Below are 24,715 nucleotides of genomic sequence, written 5' to 3'. Positions count from 1 at the left end.
GCTGTAGGCCTTTTCATTCACCTCTTTTTACTCTGTTTATGCCCCACTCTCCATTTAATCATTAGTTATCTATCTGGCGCTCTTCCACAGCATGTCTTTTATTTCTCTCCCGTCAGCCCCAGCCAGTCACAGCAGTTTCTTCCTGTTAAAAGGGAGTTTTTCCTTCCCACTGTTGTGAAGTGCTGCTCATAGGGGGTCGTTTTCTCTGTTATTATTGTAGGGTCTTTACCCACAATACAAAGCACCCTGAAGCAACTGTTTGTTGTGATTTGGTGCTATATAAATAATATTGAATTGAATTGAATGTACACACGAGTTTGTAGATTAAAAATTACTTCTGGTCTGTCCCATCCACTGAAAATACACTGCCTGGCCAAAAAAAAAGTCGCCACCTGGCTCTAACTAAGCAAAATGGTATGAGCCTCTTATTGGATAATTACTGCATGGGCAAAGATGTCAGTCTGTTTGAGAAGAGACAAATCATTGCTGCATCAAGCAGAGAAAAAATCTGAGTTGATTGCAGAAACTACTAAACTGGGTTAAGAACTGTCCAACGCATTATTAAAAACTGGAAGGATAGTGGGGATCCATCGTCTTTGAGGAAGAAATGTGTCTCGAAAAAAAATCCTGAATGATCGTGATCGGCGATCACTTAAACGTTTGGTGAAATCAAATCGAAGAAAAACACTCAGGGCTGTGTTTAATAGTGAAAGTAAGAGCATTTGCACATGCACAGTGAGAAGAGGACTCAAGGGATTGGGACTGAACAGCTGTGTAGCCTTAAGAAAACCACTAATCAGTGAGGCTAACCAGAAAAAAAGCCTTCAATTTGCATAAAGAGGGAGCATAAAGATTGGACTCTGGAGCAATGGTAGAAGGCCATGTGGTCTGATGAGTTCAGATTTACCTTGTTCCAGAGTGATGGTGCATCAGGGTAAGAAGAGAGGCAGGTGAAGTGATGCTCCCATCATGCCGAGTGCCTACTGTACAAGCCTGTGGGGGCAGTGCTGTGATCTGGGGTTGCTGCAGTTGGTCAGGTCTAGGTTCAGTAACATTATGTGCTCAAAGAATGAGGTCAGCTGACTACCTGAATATACTGAATGACCAGGTTATTCCATCAATGGATTTTTTCTTCCCTGATGGCACGGGCATATTCCAAGATGACAATGCCAGGATTCATCGGGCTGGAATTGTGAAAGAGTGATTCTGGGAGCATGAGACATCATTTTCACACATGGATTGACCACCACAGAGTCCAGACCTCAACCCCATTGAGAATCTTTGGGATGTGTTGGAGAAGGCTTTGAATCTGCCATCATCACTGCAAGATCTTGGTTAAAAATTAATGCAATGCAATACTGGATGGAAATAAATCTTGTGACATTGCAGAAGCTTATCAAAACAATGCCACAGTGAACGCATGCTGTAATCAAAGCTAAAGATGGTCCAACAAAATATTAGTGTGTGACCTTTTTTTTGGTGGTGACTTTTTTTTTTGGCCAGGCAGTGTACTTCTACCGAAGAGTTACAAAAGATATGAAATGTTTACAGTGATGATGTAGACAAAAGACAAAAGAAGGACAAGATTTCTGAGTGTGGGTGTGTGTTCTATCCCACATGTTGATATAATAATGGGATTAATGCTGAAATTCTCTCTCCATTTATTTCTCCAGGGCCCTTCAGGACTGAAGGCATCAAGGCATCTGATGTTCTTCCTATTTTAAAGGAAAAAGTTGCCTTTGTGTCAGGTAAGTGTCAGTTTTTTTGGCATTACCTCCAGTCCAGGTCAGGAATTATAGCTTTACATACAGTCTGGACACACTCACCCATTCATATGAATGGGTTAAAGCTGATATCTACACATTTTTCATTTTATTGCAGACAATATTCAGGGTATTTGTGACAGACAAGGTAGTGTTTTATCATAAAAACATCCCATTGACTGTTCACAGTAATATTTTATACAGAGAGTGAGTTTCTATTTGTCTTATAAATGGCAGTTAAAGATATCTTGTCTGCAGACATAAAAAGATCAGTAATGTGGATCAGAACTTGCATGCATCCTGAGTTTGGAAAGGGACAAGGAAGATCATCAAAGGGTATTCACAGCATGAACATAACTTATGGGAACTTCTCTCCTCTGCCCGTAGTTTATAGTTCACTCTGTGCCAAATCAAGGATCCAATACAGGCGCATTAATATTTTCAATTGAGAGGCCAGCACACTTCATTATAAAACCAAACCTTTTCCTTTGCTTTAGATGGATGACCCCAGATATTTAAACTCTCTAACTCTGCTCCTTGCACCTTCACTTAGACCTGGCTTTATCTCCTTCACACATATATTCTGTCTTGATTCTACTAACTTGGATTCTCTCTAGAGCAGGGATCCTCAAATCCAGGCCTCGAGGTCCGGTGTCCTGCAGGTTTTAGATGTGTCCCTGATCCAACACACCTGAATCAAATGGCTGAATTACCTCCTCAGCATGCAGTCAAGTTCTCCAGAGTCCTGCTAATGACTTCTGTATTTGACTCAGGTGTGTTGAAGCAGGACACTGGACCTCGAGGCCTGGATTTGAGAATCCCTGCTCTAGAGCGTACCTCCACCCATCCAGGCTCTCTTCCACCTGCTCCCTAATCTCACTGCAGACCACACCTCACCACTGTCTCGCTGTCCTCATACATGTCCTCACATACTCCTCTTCAACTCATGACTTCATGATACATTTTCATCATTCCTCTTTTGGCACCCTATCATATGCTTTGTCTAGATTCACAAAGACAGTGCAACGTTTTCTGACCTTCTCTGAGCTTCTTCTGTTGCCATTCTTAAAGCATCTGTAGTACTCTTTCCTGGCATGAAGCCATACTGTTGCTCACTCATCATCACCTCCTCTTCTTAACCTTGCTTCAACAACTCTTCTCCCATAGCTTCATGACATCAACTTTACCCCTCTGTCAGCAGCCTCCACCTATAAACCATTCCTGTTTTGAAGGTTACCTCATTGTTGCCCCTCTAGTGCACCTGTTGTTAATTTCATTAACACAAAGCAGTTGAAACTGATTAACAACCCCCTCTGCTACTTAACCGATCAGATCATTATCCCAAAATTGACTTGCTGCTATACTCTGATTAAAAAGTGTTTAATTTTTTTGAGTAGTGTATATACAGTATAGAAATTTAGAATGGAATATTTTTCATAAGTGCACAACATATATGTCATAAGACAGAATGGGGGTGGGGGTGTAGAGCATGCAAAAAACCGAGTGCCAGCTAGCGGTGTACTGTCTCCCAAATTGTATACACAGACCAATTTTCCACATTTGAGTAGCAGTCAAATCATTCAGGTCACCAGTGGACCACTTAGGGGGAGAGTTTGGGTTAGAGTGCATTTTATCCACATGCTAAACAAGCTTCAGAAACTAGATGTTACATTTGAAATCTAGTCTTTTACATGCACTTTGGCCTCCTAGTTATGCTGTTATAAGATTTTCATTTGGGTGTGTCAAATAAATTGAATGTCCGTAAAGAAGTAGATGTGAACCTTACTCTTAATTGTCAGTTTGTAGTTTCTTTCATCTGTATGTTGCACTAGTTCATATTTGTAAATATGCCTACAGACTACTGCTGCTAAAAGAATACCTACCATAACTACTATAATTAATTCTGTTGCTACAGCTACCACTACCACACTGCTGGTAACCTCTTCACATTCACAGTGTTTACTAAGGAGTAGGGTTAGGTTAGTGTGCATTTAGTCACATGCTAAATATGCCTTGTTTCAAAAATGAGAAGATTTTACCTTTCAAATTAAGTCTCTTACAGGTATTTTGGTCTCTTTTTCTTGTGCATGCTCTTGCAGGTGGGCGAGATAAAAGAGGAGGACCAATCTTGACATTTCCTGCCAGGAGCAACCATGACCGAATAAAACCTGAGGACCTGAGAAGGCTGGTAACCTACCTGTCTACTGTTCCCAGGTACTCACATTGCCATCACACACATACAAATATGTTCATTTTCACATTTATAGGTATCATATGTTATCTTTCCAGTTGCCACTCCATTGGGACATTTAGTTATCTAGACTCCAGTGTGACAGGCACTTAAGGAAGGAGTGGAGGGTGGAGTGCATGTCGAGTGCTGCAGTGCTGTCCACACTGAGCTGCTCAAAAACCAGTGTTTGATTTGCATCGGCATGAATGCTGCAGTGTTTGCAGCAGACAGGAACCAGTCTGTGGGCCCTAACACAGTCTGAGGATGTTAAATGCAAATCAGCGAGGAAACCAACCAAGAATCAGGCACAGACTTGTCCCAGTCACTATCCAAATTGTGAATATTATCATATTTGCAGCTAGTCTTTTTTAATATAGATTCTATTTTCAGTTCAAACTATTTGAAACAGCAGTTCTTACCACTGGCAGGTGCAACATGAATGACCAGAGGAAAAAGGCTTTTTTTAAAGAAAAATTTCATTTCATTGACGGTATTTAAAAGTCTGCTTTAGTCTACTGCTTGTTGTTATTTAATCTGCCAAAAAGAACACAGTTTTGAGTCAAAGCACAAGAATGATGCTTATGTTAATCATCACTCAGTAGTCTCATTTTGTAAATATCAGCAGATGGTTTCCTAAATCATTTTCAAGTCTTGATTTAACTTATTTTAATTTCAAGCAATAAAAATCAACCCCAGTCCCCTAACTATGCTGTCCGTAGATTAGCATTGGTGGCCTACACCTCATACTAGCCTGCCATGCAAAAAAAAAAGTCTGAACTCCATAGTTAGAACATGGCATCCTGTGTAGAGGAAAACAAAATCATGTAAATTGGAGCTGTATGTCCATATGCAGAAAAATATTCAAAAAGGCAAAGGGCCAAGACAACTCCCAGGTTAGAGCAGATGGGAGATGCCAGAGATTTGTCAAGATGACAGCCTTGATCTAACGGGTGGTAGTAGATCAGATCATGTGCCAGTACATGAGAGTAGTGAGATTAACTTTATGACTTCCTACACATAGTTGAGACTCTCCAAATAAATCAAAGTGCAACAGAGTTTCAGTATAGTCTGTACTTTCAGAGAAAGATGCACATATAAAGGCATTACCTGGTTAACCAGAACACAGTGTGACTGAACCACATTGGCCCAAAATGTATTATTATTTGATCGTTATCAGTGTCGCTCTACTTCCTTCTGCTAATCGAGCTGCTGTTTCCATGGTGATGAGTAGAGTTTTTGCCTCCCTGAGGTCGATTACAATGGATGAGTTGTTGTTGAATTTATATTAACAGAGGCTGCATGTGAGGGAAGGTGGAGACACTTTAGACTCCAGAATTGGAGCAACCTGGCTTCTGTACTTGGTATGTTGTAGCATTCTTGAGTAAGATGCTTAAGTCTAAAATGCTTCTGGTGCATCCCTCCATGTGTCTGAAACAAAATGTTTGAGTTGGTGTCTTTTTAAGGTTTTCTGAAAGACTATCTTCTTCTGATTTGTCAATTCGAGAAGCCTACCAAGGGTCAGCAGCCAGTACTTGTGAGCTGTACTGCCTGCACCACCGCTGCTTGCAACTACCTGTTTGTGGATATTCTATGCCAGGAGTAGATAAATGTAAAAAGACATCAATGAGAAGCTGACACCTGGTTGCGCTGAAAGTAGAAAAAAACACATTGAAAATATTGCGTTAAGAGCAAGATGGGTTTTATATATATACACAGCACTGTATATATTTGTACCTCTCTACTTGAAACTTTAATCTTTAAACATTAGAATAAACAGTCAACGTTGTAAAACAGAAAATAAGAAAAAGCATAGTAGACACAGAACAAGCAAAATTGCTTCACCATGTATCAAAAAAAAGTAGAAATGCTCCTCGCTTGGGGAGGAAGCCTCTTTTCACTGATGAAGCACATTTCAGGTCTAAACATCATTAAAAAAAACAGTAAATTTTATTGTTAAGTTAACATGAAGATCCCATCTTCTGCAGGTTCTTCTTTTATTATTACAGCATGTTTATGCTTTGGTTTCTCTTGGAAACCAAACCCTATGGTACCTCCTGCGGTTTGTATGCCTACAGGAGGCCCATATCTGGCTCAAGGATAAACTGTTCCCTTGGTCTTTTTTCCATAAGGGTCATCTAAATTGCTCTTTCTCTGGCCTCTCACCCAGGACTGATTTGCCTTGGGAGACCCTACCTGGGGGAAAATGCTCTGGTCAACATAGCCCCTGGGATCACTGGGACACACAAACTCCTCCACCATACACGATACACAATAAGGTAGCAATTTGTGGAGGCATACCCGGGAAGGTCTGTGTCAGGGTGCTGGAAAGGAGAGTTCATCTGTTAGTCGAACCTCGGATTCAAGAAGAACAATGTGGTTTCAATTCAATGTGGACCAGCTCTTTATTCTCTCAAGGATATTCAGGTGTTCATGGGAGTTTTAACATCCAGTCTACATGTGTTTTGTGGACTTGGAGAAGGCATTCATCCATAGGGTTTAATCCCGGGACCCGGGATTCCCGGGAAATACGATCAGAACCATTTCCCGTTTCCCGGGAAACGTTAAGACGGGAAACTGGGAAAGAAGTCGCGCAAAACAAAAAAAAAGAAAAGAAAAGAAAGCTTCAGAATGTTAAATTTAAGGAAATATTGAGAGAAGGGTTCGTTTAATGCGAAAAGCATTACTCTTCATTTCAGGCACGTTCAGCCTCCGTTTAAGGCTTCAGCCTTCATCTCAAGCGTTTTAATAGAGGTATTACACAGTTGTACTTTTTTCCTCTTTAATTTGTTGAAATTGTAGGCAATGTGTTTACCCTAAGGTATTTTGTATTATATAATTTTATATTATTATATATTGTTATATTGCATTATATAGCCTATAAAATATGCCTGCCCTGAACAATAAAGAAATATCTGTTTAACTTCGAGTGTTTCTTTTCCTCGTTTGCAGCCGCTTACTAACAATCATGAATTAGGATACGGGCCTAATGTGTGAAGAAATTATCATGAAATAGATTACTTTAACATATTTCGCTTTTAAAATGGAGTTGAGTAAAATGTATATTTTTTAGGCTATAAGGATTGGCCAGTTTTTCAATAGACGATTCACAGCGAACCTACTTTAACCCTCAGACACGGTGTTATAAATTTGCTGTTCCCAGAATGGCAATGACCAAGTCGCAGTGCATTACTCAAGGCCCTGTGTTATGTCATATTATAGTGCAGTACGGTAGTTAACTTTTCAATGACTATTACAGCGTTCCACTGGTGGAACGGTGTGCACGACAGCGCAAGTAGCTGAGCCTTTATCAATGCTGTGTGGACATGAACCGTATTGTTTTGCACCAGCAGTTGTAAAATATCTTGGTATAATTCCATGTACAATGCAGGAATATTTAAATTATATTTGTTAAGGGAGTGTTGAGGAACGATACAACACCGCATAGCTCGAGCACTCGAATGTCGAGATGTAGGTTTTATTGCATTAATCAAGCCAACGTTGCCCCCTACTGGGCATAACAGGACATAGCTGGAAAGCTACCTCTACAATATCAAAATAGGTTAAGCCCGACACAGGCTACAGAAGGCCTAATTAAAATAAAATTAAAAAAAAAAACTTTTTCCCGGGATTCCCGGGAAATGGCTCGTCTTTTCCCGGGATTTGATTCATGTCATTTTCGGGAAAAGTATTAAACCCTATTCAACCACCTTCCTCGGGGTATCCTGTTGGGGGTACTGTGGGAGTACGGGCTGTCTGGTCTGTTGTTATGAGCCATTCAGTCCCTGTACAGCTGCAGTGAGAGCTCGGACCACATTGCCAGCAATAAGTTGGACTCATTTTTGGTGGGGGTAGGACAACACCAGCGCTGCCTTTTGTCACCAATTCAGTTCATAATTTTTTTGGACAGACTTTCTAAGTGTAGTCAAGTAGTGGAAGGCTTCTGCCTTGGTGGCCTCAGAATCTCATCTCTTCTTTTTGTTGATGATCTGCTGTTGGCTTTATCAGGAGGTGGCCTCTAGCTCGCAGTGGAATGGTTCACAGATGAGTGTGAAGCAGCAGGTATGAGAATTAGCACTTCTAAGATTGAGGCCATGGTCCTCAGCTGGAAAAGAGTGGAGTGTCCACTCTAGATCAGGGATGAGTTACTGTCCCAAGTGGAGGAGGTTAATGATCTCGGGGTCTTCTTGTGAGGGGAGAGGGGAGCAGGAGATTGACAGACGGATTGGGTCTGCAGCTGCAGTGATGTGGACATTGCATTGTAGTAAAGTGGGAGCTGAGCGTAAAAGCTAAGCTGTCATTTTACCGGTCATCCCTAACCTCAGTTATGGTCACGAGCTTTGGGTAGTGACTGAAAGATTGTAAATACAAGCATCAGAAATGAGCTTCCTCATTGCTGGCCTCTCTCTTAGAGAGAGGTTAAAGAGTGCAGGCATTCGAGAGTAGAGCTGCTGCTACTCCACAACGAAAGGAACCAGTTAAGGTCGTTTGGGTATTTGACTTGGATGCCTCTGGGTGCCTCTTGGATTAGGTGTACATGGCATGCCCTACTGGGAGGAGGCCCTGAGGCAGACCCAGGACATGCTAGAGACATTACATCTCTCGGCTGGCCAGGTAACACCTCGGCGTTCCCCCAGATGAGCTGGAGGATATGGTTGGGGAGCGGGAGGTCTGGTTTTCTCTGCTTGGGCTGCTGCCCCCGCAACGCGGCCCTGGATAAGTGAAAGAAAATGGATGGATGGATCCGCTGCTAAACAAACTTATTTCTGAATATGAAACATACTAAAACAGCAATACTAATTAATTTTTCTGTTGTTGCATCATTTCTTCTGAACATCTCTACTGCCCTTCTCTGCCATCCCCTCTGCCTCTTCCATCTGGCATCCTTTACATCTTGTTTCTATCTATTCCACCAGCGAGGATGTGTGCAAGCGTGGTTTTACTGTCATCATCGACATGCGTGGTTCTAAGTGGGAGCTGATCAAGCCTCTGCTGAAGACACTGCAGGAGTTTTTCCCAGTAGAGATCTGTGTGGCGCTCATCATCAAACCGGACAACTTTTGGCAGAAACAGAAGACGAACTTTGGTAGTGCAAAGTTCTCCTTTGAGGTCAGTGGATTTTGAGTGTTTTATCCAACACAGGCTTGATCAGTCAAAGAAATAATGAAATGCTACAAGGCAAGAATATGTTCACAATGAAGGTACTACACTAAAATTTAATTTAAGTCATGTCACATTTGCCATTTTTTCATTTCAAATTTATCAGATTTTTACATCCTTTCATTCTTAGCCACAATTCTAAACACAAAAATTACTGTAAGCTGTTCTCCTGAAAAGCATTTCAACTTAGTTTAGCATTCATAAACCACACCAAGTTGTTTACTACCACTGACTGAAGCTTTAGCCTTACCAACATGGCATAGATCCAAGAAGAGGCCAATTCCTTACATGAAATAGCTGGTGTAATGTTAGGTAAAGTTAATTACTAACTCACAGTTAGTTTAGGTGACTATCCAGTTACTGCAACTATTGTTGTGTGGCAAATTGAGCTCAGTATTGTTCTTGGCAATCAGAACAATTACTAAAAATAGTTTTATTAGCTGTTGTATCTTTACAATATCACCTTCCCTAGCTTGGAAGCTGGCACAAGTGCTATTTTTTGAGCCGCTAATTAGTGCTTCTCTATGTAGAGTGTTGGTTAATACTGAAGTCTTTGTATATAAATTATATCACACTTTTAGTAGATTACAGTGCAACTGTGGCATCACAATAATTTGCTCCATTTTATAAATATGCCCCATGGCCTATAAAATTTAATACATCTTATTTTCTTATATATTCTGCTGCAAAGATGATCCAGTGTAACTGGAGGTCCATTATTTAGCATTTGGAGAATTAGAACAGCTTTTATTATGGCCACTGTGCAGATATTTCTGGGTTACTTCTCTCAGTTAGGAACCTTCCTGAGCAAAATGAAGTATTGGAACATACCCTGTGTGTGTTTGCAATGTTATACACGACACAAAGAGCTGCATATTTCAGAGATTTTTGGTGAATTCCAGTTGAAGTCGGAATTTCCAAGTTCCTGGTAAGAATTTTCCACTGGAATGCCCCCTTAAATCAGATTTCCATCTTGGAAAGGTGGAGCAGCCCTGTGAACCCTGACATAACAATCTAAGATTGCAGTTGTGAATGTAGTAAAACTGTATAAAACACTAAAACTTTAAATTTGGGTCTTACTAAATAAGCTGTATGCAGAGCCAGGAACGTATGAACGAGCTGCAGCAGTGTTTTTAAGTGGGAAAAAAAGAAAAAAAAACAAGCACTGTGCTGTGTTGCTAGTAATGCATGAATGGCTCTACCTTGCTAAAGAGCAAAACAAATCCTCTTTTCCTTACTTACTACCTTCCAACTTTACTTCTGGAATGCGCTCAACTCAGGAGTGACCTCACTCCCAGCTTCAACAGCCAACTTCTGAGGTAAAAGGAGAGCACTAATATAGCTCTGGAATCGCAGTGCAGAGCCTCTACCAGAGTCTCCTCTGAACAGAGGTGTTCCTGGAATCTGCTGGAGCCACTCCCCCAGTTTTGGGGTCACTGCCCCGAGTGTTCTAATTACCACTGGGACCACTGTTGTCTTCGTCTTCCATATGCTCTCTAGCTCTTCTCTCAGCCCTTGGTATTTCTTGATCTTCTTGTCCTGTTGTTATCACTTGTTGCTGCTACATTTATCACTATGGCCTTCATTCTCTGCTTGTCCACCATTACTATGTCCGGCTGGTTCGCCATCACCAGTTTATCTGTCTCCATCTGGAAGTCTCACAGGATCATTCTCAACCACCCTTGGGGGCATATCCCATTTTGACTTTGGGACTTCCGTACCATGTTGCCCTGTAATGCTAAGATTTTGCATCCTGCTGTTATGTGCAGGATTGTCTCAGGGGCATCTCTGCACAGCCTGCACCTGGGATCTTGCCTGGTGTGGTAGAACCCAGCTTCTATTGATCTTGTGCTTAGAGCTTGTTTCTGTGCCATGATTAGTGCCTCTGTGCTATTTTTCAGCCCAGCTTTGTCCAGCTATTATTAGGATTTTTTTATTTCAGCCACTTCTAATATCTGCCGGTGGTATGTGCTGTGCAAAGGCCTGTCCTTCCATGATGGTTCTTGTTCTTGCTCCTCTTCTTTCTCAGGTTTCTGCTGCATAATGTATTCACTTAGCACATGATAATTTGTGTCCATCTTCATATGAATGTTTGTTGTTTCATCTAGGTTAGTGGTTCTGACACACTAGTCATTGGCCTCCTACCTTCCGCTTAGCGTATAGTCTCAAGGTGCTGATATGGGGTGCAACCCTCCATGAATGTTAAGGAACTTTCTTGTCGATGTCACTGGCTTCCGTCTCCTCCTTTGGCCAGCTTATTATCCCAGCAGGGTATCTGATGACGGGCAGGGCGAAGGTTCTTTGACTCCTTAGGACTTGCCTTGCTCTTTGCAGGTACTTGGAGGTTGCAGCTTTCCTAGCAGCCTCTTCATGGTTCCCATTTACCTGTGGGATTCCAAGGTATTTGTAGCTGTCCTCAGTACAATGTTGCTTTCTGGTGGTGCAATCCCCTCAGTTCTGACTACCTTCCTTCTTTCTCTTTGTTACCATCTGAGTATACTTTTCCAGTCCAAATGACATTCCAATGTCATTGCTGTAGATCAGGGGTGGCCAACTCCAGGCCTCGAGAGCCAGTGTCCTGCAAGTTTTAGATGTGTCCCTGATCCAACACACCTGAATCAAATGGCTGAATTACCTCCTCAGTATGCAGTCAGGTTCTCCAGAGTCCTGCTAATGACCTCTATATTTGACTCAGGTGTGTTGAAGCAGAGACACATCTAAAACCTGCAGGACACCGGCTCTCGAGGCCCGGAGTTGGCCACCCCTGCTGTAGATCCTTGTGGTGTGTATGAATTACAAAAATGAAGAAAATGTACAAACATTCATCTTCTTCCGCTTGTGCTGTTTAGGGTTACTGGAGCCTATTCTGGCTGTCATAGGAGAGGCAGGGTACACCCTATACAGGTCACTAGCCTGTCACAGGGCTAACACAGAGAGACAGACTTCCATTTACATTTAGAATCACCAGTTAACCTAACCCCATGTCTTTGGACTGTGGGAGGAAACCAGAGTACCCAGAGAAAACCCACACTAACTCCATTGGCTGCATAAATAATTCTTTTAAATAATTCCAGGAGTCATTATTTTCTAGATCCTGTCATTATGGTATATGCATGTATTCATGTGATCTTTTTACCACTGCTCATCTGAGACCTGCAAACTGTCAATATATGGCACAAATTTTAAATGGGAACTGCAGTCACTACACTACACTAAGTACATTAAGTTCAGTACAGACGTGTACTAAAAGCTTACCACTAATGTATGTTTGTGTGAGCAGACCAACATGGTGTCAGTTGAAGGTCTTGCCAAGCTAGTGGATCCCTCCCAGCTCACAGATGACTTTGAAGGCTCACTGGACTACAACCACGAGGAGTGGATGGAGCTCAGGGTGTCACTGGAGGAGTTCATGTCTAATGCTGTTCACCTGCTGTCCAAACTGGAAGATCTACAGGTGGGGCAGTAAGGGTTCAAAGAATTGAAGTAACTGTTAATCTTGATATGACCACATTTTCCTGTCTTTTGCAGGAGCTCCTGTCTAAGAAGGAGTTTCCTGCAGATGTGGAGGGGTCTCGGCGATTGATAGAGGAGCACACACAGCTTAAGAAAAAGGTGAGTGACTACCAGGACAAGTCCAGTACAAACTACAGACATAATCAAAAACATTATCATCACATCAAGTTGGGCTAAAGCTAACAGAATTCAAAGTTCTCCTACCATTAAAGATGTTTGAACTGTGCAAAGTCACTGAAATAAATCATATACTCTCCTGTAGGTGCTAAAGGCTCCAGTGGAGGAATTAGACCAGGAAGGCCAGAGGTTGCTTCAGTGTATCCGATCTAGTGACGGCTTTTCAGGGAGGAACTGCATCTCAGGCTCAGCTGATTTTCAGAGCCTTGTGCCCAAGGTAAGTAATGTCCAATGCAACGATACACATTTGCGGTCCAATGCAACAATACACATTTGCGAACAAAATCTTAAACCTTAAAAATAATTGCTAGACATCAGAGTTGCTGTGCCAAAACATTCAAACTAATGTAACCCTGCATGGTTTGTGCAGATGTTTTAAGCCTTATATAAGATGGAACATTCATACTTTCATCCAGAGAACTCAAGTGACTCATCTGACTGCAAGTGTATATTCACCAAAAAAACTGGAAGTAAATATCAAAGTCAATATAAACAGGACCGATGTCATAAATGATAGAGCAGCAAATTTGACCACTTATCTACATGACTCTTGACAGCTTCCCTTAGTTATGATCATAACAAAATTCAACTTCCATCCTTACGATCAGTGAACGCTTAAAGCACATGGTATCATAATACAAAATTCAGTGCATGGCCTTATGTTTCTTTGTCATTAAAGTGCTTTTTAAATGGCAACAAATCATAAAGGAAATATCAAACAGGACAATGGCATAGAAGTGAGAAGGTAAAGCTAAACTGGATTTTAACTACACATGTGCAGTTGCTTTTTTTTTTCTCATCACCCACTTGTGCAACTGAAACAGTTAGAAATAATCCAACTATGTTAAGATAGACACGAGGAAATAAACTGTAATTCAGAGCTTTAGGAATAAATAAAACGTACAAAGAGATGAAAATTGTCACAAGCAGAATCACTGGCTGCAGCTCAGAAGGTAGAGCTGGTCATCGACTTATTGGAAGGTTGGTGGTTCAATTTCTGGCTGCTCCAGTCTGCATGCCAAAGTATCTGTGGGCAAGATACTGAACCCCACTCTGTTCTCTAATGTGTTCATTGGAATGTGAGTGTTAATAGAAAGCACTTAAGTGTAGAAAAAGAACCAGTCTATCATAACATGAATCATAACAAATTGGTCTTGTCTCCATACACTGGATGTGTTTTCTGTTGTATTATAGGAGCATGTGGCCCATCATTATGCTTTTCTTGGCAGGTGGCTAGTCTGCTGGATAAGCTTCACTCCACCAGACAACATCTCCATCAAATGTGGCATGTCAGGAAGCTGAAGCTGGACCAGTGCTTCCAGCTCCGCCTCTTTGAACAGGACGCAGAGAAGGTGAGTTATACTACAAGTGGATAATCAACCCAAGTTTCCTTATCAAGATAGGAGTGCATTCACATAAAAGAGGCATATGACCGCATCACAAACAAGGCTAAATCTGCTGTCAGCATAATGACAGCATCTGTGTTGTTTTTTGCCTAAAAAAAGGAGTGCCTTACAGTGTGCTTAGTCAATAAGGCTGGAAAAGTGTTACATAACCTAAATAAAGTTAATTTTAAGTCAGGAAAGTACACAGAAAAGATCTAACCATAATTAAACAGTTGTTTTCAATAAACGTGTTGCTTAAATGTAAGTGTTCTTTACTTTTCTGTGAAAGACATTTTTAGCTATGTTCTTTCATCTGCAGCCAATGTTGTGTTAAACAGTCTGACTAAAAATGGGGTAAGTAGGCTTATTTGCAAAGTTTACATAAGGTCAAAAAAGTACATGGTTTAGCTATATAAGGCTTTATACAGCAATAAAATTGCTTCAAATGTGTTTGCAGGCAACAAGAAAAGAGCAGGAATGAAGGTACTCTGAAGGATCTACAGTAAAGTCTTAAGCCACTCCTAATTTCTTTTTACTTTTGCTAGTATGGTTGCTTACAGGTGCATGCAAACATACATGGAAATGAAGTATATTAGGTAAAACAGAGCTGATGCATTTCTAATGACCTTGAAAGTCAATATTTGGTGTGAAAACCTTTATTCTTTAACAGTTAATGGATAAATGAAGGGTCAGATGCATCTCTCAGTTCCTGTGTCAAGTCTGGATTTTTTACTACTTTTTAAGGACATGACTTTCAGACAGCTCATCTGCTGTTAATAGTTTTCTAGGCCTGCCCCATCTTCTGTCCTTAACTTGTTCAGTTTCCTCAAATAATAATAATCACCTTGTTGGTGCAAATAGGCTATTTTATGTCTATCATTCTTTGTCATTTTTACCACAGCCAACTAAAGAAACTGAAACCGGCTGGTAATTGCAAAATGCCTAAAAATCCAATTTAAAACTGGTTCTTTGCTACGTTGTCTGTTATGTATAGACACAACACTGGGTTGACTTCGGTTCCCCTTTTATGTGGCTTAAAAAACCAAAAAAAAAAAATCCTTTAAAAATGGTCAGGTAGACGGGCTGGACTGAAAATGAGCAACAAAAGCAGCCAATGTTCAAAGAAAAAATTTGAAAGACCTTCAGAAAGTTTGGAGAATTATTGCTCAAGACCACTTTAAAAATTACAAGAAAGTCTGGCTCCATGGAAGTAAAATAATATGAAATGAAGGGTGGCTCAAGACTTTTACATAGGACTGTATATCTCTTATTGATACTTTCCATCGAAAGAAGATGACTAAAAACTCTCTTCCTGTCCACACACTGAGGTCCATTCACATGATTTTCTAGGTGACGCTACTTCCCAGAGAACTGATTGGTTAATAAGCTCTGGTGTTGTATGTATTGAGCTCTTATGTAGAACATAGCCTGTTCCAGAGTATGAAGTGAATCACATTTGTAACCCTGAAAACCAGGGTCAAAGCTGAAGTTACCTTGCAGAGCCCCCAATCACACTTCATAGGATGGGCCTCTAACCATGGCAACAAAGTAAATAATAGGTGTACACACAGCACCAAAGGCAGTCTAACTCAACGCCTATAAAGGTCTATCAGGTGTCCCTTTTTGAAGCTTTTTTGATATCTGAGGGTACTCTAAGGCAATCTCATAAATGTGATGCACAGAGAAAGTGTAACCTGTTGTTGATGGATGCACCACTTTATTTACTGAGTCACAAGTCATAATGAGAAGATGGTACCTAAATAATAAGTTAATAGTCAGGCACTAAAGTTCTTTGCTTACGATACTTCAACAAAAACACCAAAATTACAGACGTTTTTTTTCTTTCTGGACAGTTTCAAACAGTACCATTGCTTTTTTGTGTTTTTCCCACCTGTACAGTAAACGTCTTAGGAAACTCCATTGTGGTATGAATGAATTAGCCTGTGGCATCTCTCTAAACACAGGAATAACCTTTCACAGTTATTCCAGTGGAAAATCAGCCAACATTGCTTTACTTTCTCCAGTCAAGTGAGTTAGTTGCTGTTGTGAATGAACAAATTCCATTCATCATTAACATACCAGCCTATTTACAGCAACATACAAAACTATTCCTGTTTCCTTCCAGAATGCTATATATGGAAAGATCACCTTCTCTTATGTGAAGGCATTAGTATTTAACCCCTATTATTCTGGTGCTTCCTGTGCTGGAGTCAGGCTGTTGCTGTTGGTAAAATGTAACCTTGTAGCATTATGATTAAAGTGCACATGATTATCATGCTTTATTTTCGTTATGTTTCGTTTGGTTTAGTTGCAGTTGAGAGAACTTTCACATCTTATACAGGCTGGTCCAGCATTTTATGCTGGAATGCCTTTAGTATGTTGAAAATGTCAGAGGTAAATGAAATATAGTAAAAATACAGTAATTGCTACAAAGTGGTGACAAAGGACAAAGACAGCAGTTATTACGCTAATGGAAGCGAGAGAGAAGGACATGTACATGTGTAACCGGTGGCTTCTACAGCTCTCTGCGTTGTGTGCATCAATGATCAGATCAGGCCACCGACGTGGTTTGGAGGCGATCTCCTTTTATTTCTGACCAAACAGTAAACAACAACATCACAGTCTGGTTGGTGACGATCGCTTTAAGCCCCTACACAAACAAAACACACAAAGACATTGTTGTCTAGTACAGCTGGATTTACGATTACTAAACTTCCTAAACTTTCACTCACCGCTCCCGCCGAATGCCACAGGAAGAAGGGGGAGAGTGAGCGTGAAACTGCTCCTTATAAAGGAGTTGTCCCAGAAAACTAAACGTAGGGGTACAGAAAACAGTAACAAAAGAAAGGTTCCACACACCAACCGGAGCTACACAAACACGTCAGGTAAATTAAATAAAATAATCTTTGTGAAATTCTGCATAAATAAATATGAACATAACTGGCAGAGACAACTGTAAACTATAAACACTATTAACAAAGAACTGGCATTGTTACACATGGATCCAGTTTACATGACCTGACATGTACATTGGGTCTATGAACTGTGTCAGGCTGTAGCTCTGCCTCTTGATAACAGAGTTGTGTTTGATGATGTCCTAATTGCTGTTGATAGGAGTGGAGCATATAAGCTCTACTCCAATACACAGACAGACAGGCGTCAGTTGACTTGACCTTCTGTTCCACACAGAAATCCACATGCAGGTAAATATTTACCAGAATGTAAACAGAGAGAAAAAAGGGAAGCGTTTTGTCCACATCAGTGTTGTCACACTGTGGGGGTGTGTGGACCCATTTACACTGAGGGAATCACTCAGCTCTCGTGGTTGAGCCAGGAAAACAGTCAGACATGATGAGGCGTTTGTTTTGTAGAAAACATTGCAAGAGAAATGGCTGTGCCGTGGTAACCATGGTAACCACACAGCGCCATAACTGACTCCCATCTACGTGAAAAGATTCATTTCAATGGAATCGATTTTTTTTTTTTTTTTTTGAGAATCATATATTGTTTCTCTCGGTTAGGGTACATTTTTATTCACCATCTATCTTACACACTAAAAATGAGTCAGGGCAGCTGGTTGGAGATACGTAACTGCTTCATGTTGTAAGCAAATACACTTCCTAATACAGTGGTGATATGCAAGATAAAAGGTGTAACTTTAGGAACCACTGCCTCCGTATCTGTGTTTGGCAGTGGCATATAGTTCAGATTAAAGGATTTCCTTCCTTGTCATCACACTGACAAAAGTCTCCAGTGTTGTACTTCACTGAGAAAGTAGAGTGTTAGTAGAACTTAAGGTCACCTAACAGGCTGTGAACTGTCAGAGAATATTGATTTAAAGTTACAATACCATACCATAAAATATACAATTAAAGGTGTGTGCATGTATACTTTTGACTATTATGGTTAAAGGTCTGGCATGTAACTAACATTACAACATATTTTATTTTTTTCCTTTTTTACTTGGAGAATCCATATATGTGTATATGTATGTAAAACATGCTGCTGGTGATTAGTGTTCATTAGTTTGTGTGGTTAACTGCTCCTGACTTGTTAGTGATAATCTTTTGTGTTCACACATTATTTGCTGAGAGAATGTTGTGTGGCTCACTGTAGTCATCAGAGATCTGCAACATTATTCATATTGCTGTGTGGTATGTCTGCAGATGTTTGACTGGATCAGCCACAATAAGGAAGTGTTCCTGCAGAGCCACACAGAGATTGGCCGAGGTTACCAACATGCTGTGGAGCTACAGACTCAACACAATCATTTTGCCATGAACTCCATGGTACATGATGTCCTCTGAGTTCACTGCAAACATCATTTATCATTTTTATAGATTCTGTTCTAGGAATCACTAGCAGTATTAGTTAAACTGATTTATTTTCTGTGTAAACTGATGACAGTAAGACTAACAGTGTTTTGATGATGCCTTTTTCTTCCCAGAATGCCTATGTAAACATTAACAGAATCATGTCAGTGGCGAGCCGTCTGGCGGAGGCTGGACACTACGCCTCCACTCAGATAAAACAGATCTCAGGTCAGCTGGATCAGGACTGGAAAAGTTTTGCTGCCGCACTTGACGAACGTTCTACCATCCTCGCCATGTCATCTGTCTTTCACCAGAAGGCTGAGCAGGTGAGATCAAAGGAAAACGTTTCCAGATGCCTCTGAGCAGAAACTGCACTTACCTAGCTTTAAGAGAGGACGCATCAGCTACCCTTTGCAACTGATGTGAGAACTTCTCTGTCACAGAGAAAAATCTGAACCTCTCAACTAAGTGCTTCCTCAGAACTCATGAACTCATGAAATTAAAATCATCAGTGTCCCACCACCCTAAGATGTTCTGGCACAAATACAGTCATCCCTCACTATATTACTTATTGCGGCTTTACTGTATTGTGTTTTGTTTTTATTTTTTTAATATATCTAATTCTGTATTGCAGAGTTTTTGCTATATTGCAGGATTTTGCGGGTATTTCATCAGCAGATGAATACCAAACTGTACACAATGGAAACGTAGTACTGTAAACCACTACAACTTGTGCAAGTTTGCCACCATGAGATTGTACAGGGCAAACTGTTGGCTGATGGAATGGAAGGCAACCAACCACAGCACTGTGTTCTGTATCCTGGGCACCGATTGGCTCAGTGACCATAGCATCGGTCTGTTTGCTCTCCCACAGTGTACCCTTATGTTCTGCATCTCTCCTTGTCCACTTCACATCAACGTCTGATCGCTGTGCCTAGTGTAGCTCTGTGGTGTTGTGTTTTTGTGACATTTGTGTGTTTAAGAGCATATGAAGTGTTTATAAGAGTGTCTGAAAGGTTAATAAGAGAGTGGGAAAGGTTTATAAGAGTGTGGGAAGGGTTTTTAAAGCCTTAATATATATATATATTAAAATAAATATAACGCTGCTACTTACTGGAATGTAACCCCCACAACAGGTGAGGAATCACCGTACCTCCTGACTGTAGATGCTTGTAAGAGCTTGTAAAAGGTCAAAAAGGTAACTTTTTAAAAGTTTTTAAAGATGTTCCACCTCTCATCCAAGAGGCTTCTTCAGTTCTAAAACCAAAAGGTGGAGAGTCCATGGTAACCACACAGCACCAGGTATTTAAACCCTAATTGGGGTTGTCCCCTTTGGAGGTGGTCATTGACCAACTAATGATGTGTGTGAAAAAAAGGCATGGGTCATCGGTCATTACCAACAGAGGTTTTGAACAAAACCAGGCAGCACGGTGGCATGGTGGTTAGCACTGCTGCCTTAGTTAGAATAACATCTAGAAGGTCTGAGTTCAATTCTACCTTTTCTCTCTCTTTCTCTGTGTGGAGTTTGCATGTTCTCCCTGTGTCTGCGTGGGTTTCCTCTGGGTACCATGGTTTCCTCCCACAGTCCAAAGATATGCAGTTACTGGGGTTAGGTTAATTGGCCGCTCTAAATTCCCCATAGGTTTGAATGTGAGCGTGGATGGTTGTGGATGGTTGTCTGTCTAGCTGTGTTGGCCCTGTGACAGGCTGGCGACCTGTACGGGGTGAACCCTGCCTCTCGCTCCATGACAGTCGCCTTTTTCATGCTCTTAAGACTACCATGACCTGGATGACTGAGAACATACACAGACAAACTCTACGTACCATTTCAAGACCCTGCTGCTCTGTAGGAGTCTTATTATTCAGATTAAGTTTAAAATATACTAAGAGGCATTAGGAATGCAAAAATGTAGCATTTTCTTGCGTATTCTTACAGCATTCATTTCAGCATTAGGGTTAGGGTCTGACTACTGATAGGCACCATGTGGACACGGCAACTTGGCCTTGCAAGACTGCTACAGTACTACTGAAATGAGCTACTAATACACTGTTTATTACTCTTAATTGTTTTGCTATATTTATTTCTATATCTGAAAGTTTTTTTATATCAGTACTTGTTGGGTTCCTGCATCTGTAGCCTCTTAACTGGCCACGTCCCATCCGCGGGACATTTGTAGTTCATTTTATATGGCAAGCTAGACCCTCCCATATTGATTGACACCTCATTCGACCAATCATGTAACTGGCCGCACCAAATCACCTGACAAAGCTACATGACTCCCTCTGGTTTTTATTGGTGCTGTGAAACTCATTTCTTAACATGATTGGCTGAATAGGTGTCAATCAAAATGGGAGGGTCTATCCTGCCACATAAAATGCACTTCATACGTCCTGAACGGGGATGGGACGTAGCCAGTTAATAGGCTATGAAATGGGGTTTCCAGAGACAAAAATAACTAGAGGGCGCTATGTAGTTTTTTTCAGGTGATTTTGGTGCTGCCAGTTAACAGGTTAACATTTAAGATAAGATAAGATAGATAAGATAGTGTTTATTTGTCACATGCGCAATTATACACAGTACAATGCACAGTGAAATGTATTTTGTACCTGCAGCCATATATACATACACACATATAAATAAGGAGAATAAAAAGTAATTCACACTATATACTATACACTATACACACAGAATTATAGAATACTATATTATTTACATTGTGCAATAATGGTCCAGTTAGGGCTCAAAGTTGAGCAGACAGATGGCTTGTGGGTAAAAACTTTCAACCTTTTAGTCTTAGTCCTCAGGCAGCGGTAACGCCGGCCTGATGGGAGCAGGGAGAAGAGAGAGTGTCCGGGGTGGCTGGGCTGTTTTAGGATCTTCAGAGCTCTCGACCTGCACTGCTTGATGTAAATGTCATTTTTAGGTAAATCAAAATGGTTGAGCAGAAAATGTTAAAAAAAAACCTGAAGATTTGAGATGGAATGGCCCAGTAGCAAGACCTGCTCACAGAACAGAGCAGGTGTCAGTGACAACAGATAAGACACCGAGCCAGACAGACTATATATAGAGAAGCTGACCTGGAGGTTATTTGCAAAGCACAGTGACCTAGTTGATGTTAAGAGGGTAAAATAGCAGATCTTAGATGAGATTTGCCAGTTAAATGTGTAAAACAAGACCAAGAATATATGATAGTTTGTGGAAACTGTGGAAGTGTGAAACCAGAGAAATATTAGCTTGATAAATGAATCTTCTAATGAATGCATTAGATAACTTCATGTATATATATCTATGTTTCATTCCTCAGTTTCTGTCTGAAGTGGAAACTTGGTGTAAAGTCTGCAATGAAGGTGGGTTACCATCTGAGATGCAGGAGTTGGAGATTGCCATCCACCGTCACCAGAGCCTTTATGAGCAGGTTACCCAGGCATACACCGAGGTAAGCTTTGAACAACAATAAAACCCCATTTGTTGGCACTATACTGCAGGGGGTATGGCTATACTGTAAATAGTCCGGCCTGTTAAGGTTCAACACACAGGCACATCATGTACATTGTATATAGTGTTATTATTATTAGTAGTATTAAGGTTAATATTGTTTGTTGATTTTATATATATTCTTTTCTTAATAGTGTGAATTATTATATCTTTATTTATATTTATAATAACTGCGGCTGCTGTTACACCCAAATTTCCCCTCTGTGGGACAATAAAGGCTGTTTCTTCTTCTTCTTCTTCTTCTTCTATGATTTGGTTTCTAAATTGAAACTCTAAAATTTTTATTGCATCACTGTAGCAATACGTGCTACTGGGAATTCCCAGCACACAGGCAAACACAGGTTAAGTGATTTGTTTTGGTGATTTATTAACATGTTTCAGTTACAGCGTCTTTACAGACGTACCCAAAGTCACAAAGTTCATTCACCATCCAGCTTCTTCATGCACTCCATGGTCCCCCTGGTAGGGTCTTCCATGGCAAATTGGTTCTGGGTGAGGGGCCAGACAAAGAGCATTTCCAAAGACCTTGATGGAGGAGTCATCAAGGGAACTGTTTACCCTGTCCGGGATAGGGTTACCAGGGCCCCACCCTGGAGCCAGGCCTAGGGAGGGAGCTTAAGGGAGAGCGTTTGGTGGCCGGCATTAGCCCGTGGTGCCTGGCCAGGCGCATCCCGAAGAGGAGACATGAGCCCGCCCTCCTGTAGGCCCACCACCTACCTGGAGGCATCATAGGAGTCGGTTGAATTGTGTGTCGGTCGGTGGCCAAGGGCGGAGGTCCTGGCAGACCGAGCCCCGGCTATCGAGACTGGCTATTGGGGTATGGATTGTCACCTCTCTGGTGGGGAAGGAACCTGAGCTAGTGTGTGAGGTTGAGAGATACTGGCTAGATATAGACTGGCTCACATCAACACATAGCCTGGACTCTGGAACCAGTCTCCTGGGGAGTCGCTGGACTCTGTTCCAGTTTGGAGTTGCCCTCGGTGAGAGGCGACGAGATGGGGTGGGTATTCTTGTATCCCCCCGCTTGCTGCCTGCACATTGGAGTTTTCACCGGTGGATGAGAAGGTTGCTTCCCTGCGCGTTCAGGCCGGGGAACAGGTCCTGACTGTTGTTTGTGCTTATGCGCCAAATGACAGTTCAGGGTACCCGCCCTTCTTAGAGTCACTGGTCGGGGTGCTCAAGGGTGCTCCATCCAGTGACTCGATTGTCCTACTGGGAGACTTCAACACTTACTTGGGCAATGACAGTGAGACCTGGAGGGGTGTGACTGGGAGGAATGGCCTGCCTGAACTGAACCCGAAAGGTGTTTTGTTATTGGACTTCTGTGCAAACCACAGTTTGTCCATAATGAACACCATGTTCAAACATAAGGATGTCCATAAGTGCATGTGGCACCAGGACACCCTAGGTCAAAGGTCATTGATCAATTTTGTAATAGTATCATCTTTGGCTGTATGTTCTTGACACTCGGGTGAAGAGAGGAGCTGATCTGTCAACTGATCACCACCTGGTGGTGAGTTGAATCAGGTGATAGGGGAGGATGCTGGATGGTGCGCCTAAATGTATTGTGAGGGTGCGCTGGGAATGCCTGGCCACAGTCTGCAAGATCTTCAACTCCCGCCTCTGGCAGGACTTTGACAGCATTCCGAGTGAGGCTGAGGACATTGAGTCCAAATGGACCGTGTTCTGCACCTTCATTGTTGAGGTTGCTGCTTAGAACCAGAAAAGGGTGGAGTGCCCACTCCGGCTCAGGGATGAGTTGCTGCCTCAGGTGGAGTTGTTTAAGTATCTTGGGGTCTTGTTCACGAGTGATGGGAGAAGGGAGCGTGAGATTGACAGACAGATTTCCTCCTGCTCTCTGACGGGGATGGTCGCTTTCTATCTCTCTCCTGCCTTCCTGCCCTCCCCCATCTCTCCTGCTTGCTGTAAGTGTGTCTCTTACACACTGACCGAATAAGAATAAAATTAAGAAGCAACATGGATCTGGCAAACTGGGCCCTCAACACCATTGATCAAATTTTCTCTACTATGAGATCGGGGAAAGGGGAGCCTGCGTGTCCGAGTGGAACAGACCCGGTTGGATACATCTTCGATTCTTGGAGCTCGTGGAGACCTGTGTGCCTCTCAGCTCTGGCGGTTGAGGACATGGAACATGTTTACATATTCGGCTATTTGGCCCATCTGTCTGGGCTTGGAGGATACCTGATTTACCGGGAAATTAAGAAAATCTGGGCAGCAGTTCAACATTTGCAGAGACTCCACAACCAGGTGGATGGGCTGTGCAGAGCCGTACAGACTCAGACTCAAAGCCTGTTGGACCTGAGCCGCAAGCTGGACACGTAAGTCCAGCTGAGATCATACTCACAGGCGAAAGGGATTAGATCTGGAGATAAAGTTCAATCTCTGCAAGGCGAAGATGGCAACTAAATGAATTTGGATTATTGGATTACTGTATGGGTTCCCCAGTGAAACTGAAGGCTGTTGGAAAATAACAAGCAGCCTGTTCCAAAACAACATCTGCATTATGAGCTGGCCGGCCCTGAGGCTGGAAATCATATCTCTCTGAGACAATGTGTGACAGATGCTCTTCCCCACAGCCCTCTGTGTGATTTGTGTGAGCTGGATCTGGCGTACCACGGCCGCTGATGAACTTCCATCACTATCAGCAAACTGTTTTGGCT

At 41.8% G+C, this 24,715-nt stretch overlaps 1 protein-coding gene across 2 annotated transcripts in view; it reads left to right on the top strand.

Moving 5' to 3' along the window:
• The window catches only part of kalrna (kalirin RhoGEF kinase a), a 239,733-nt gene that overhangs the window by 65,783 nt on the left and 149,235 nt on the right, over window positions 1–24,715 (top strand). For both annotated transcript variants that reach the window (XM_030724389.1, XM_030724388.1), the window contains exons 2-11: window positions 1,674–1,748; window positions 3,863–3,977; window positions 8,907–9,099; window positions 12,431–12,604; window positions 12,679–12,762; window positions 12,926–13,057; window positions 14,070–14,192; window positions 18,392–18,514; window positions 18,673–18,864; window positions 21,844–21,975. In XM_030724389.1, the coding sequence (XP_030580249.1) occupies window positions 1,674–1,748; window positions 3,863–3,977; window positions 8,907–9,099; window positions 12,431–12,604; window positions 12,679–12,762; window positions 12,926–13,057; window positions 14,070–14,192; window positions 18,392–18,514; window positions 18,673–18,864; window positions 21,844–21,975 (1,343 nt within the window). The remainder of the gene's footprint in view (window positions 1–1,673; window positions 1,749–3,862; window positions 3,978–8,906; window positions 9,100–12,430; window positions 12,605–12,678; window positions 12,763–12,925; window positions 13,058–14,069; window positions 14,193–18,391; window positions 18,515–18,672; window positions 18,865–21,843; window positions 21,976–24,715) is intronic.

Source organism: Archocentrus centrarchus, unplaced genomic scaffold (assembly GCF_007364275.1).
Source record: "Archocentrus centrarchus isolate MPI-CPG fArcCen1 unplaced genomic scaffold, fArcCen1 scaffold_36_ctg1, whole genome shotgun sequence".
NCBI classification, from domain to species: domain Eukaryota; kingdom Metazoa; phylum Chordata; class Actinopteri; order Cichliformes; family Cichlidae; genus Archocentrus; species Archocentrus centrarchus.
The sequence above is the reverse complement of the archived record's forward strand: the minus strand, read 5'-3'. Positions and strand labels throughout refer to the sequence as shown.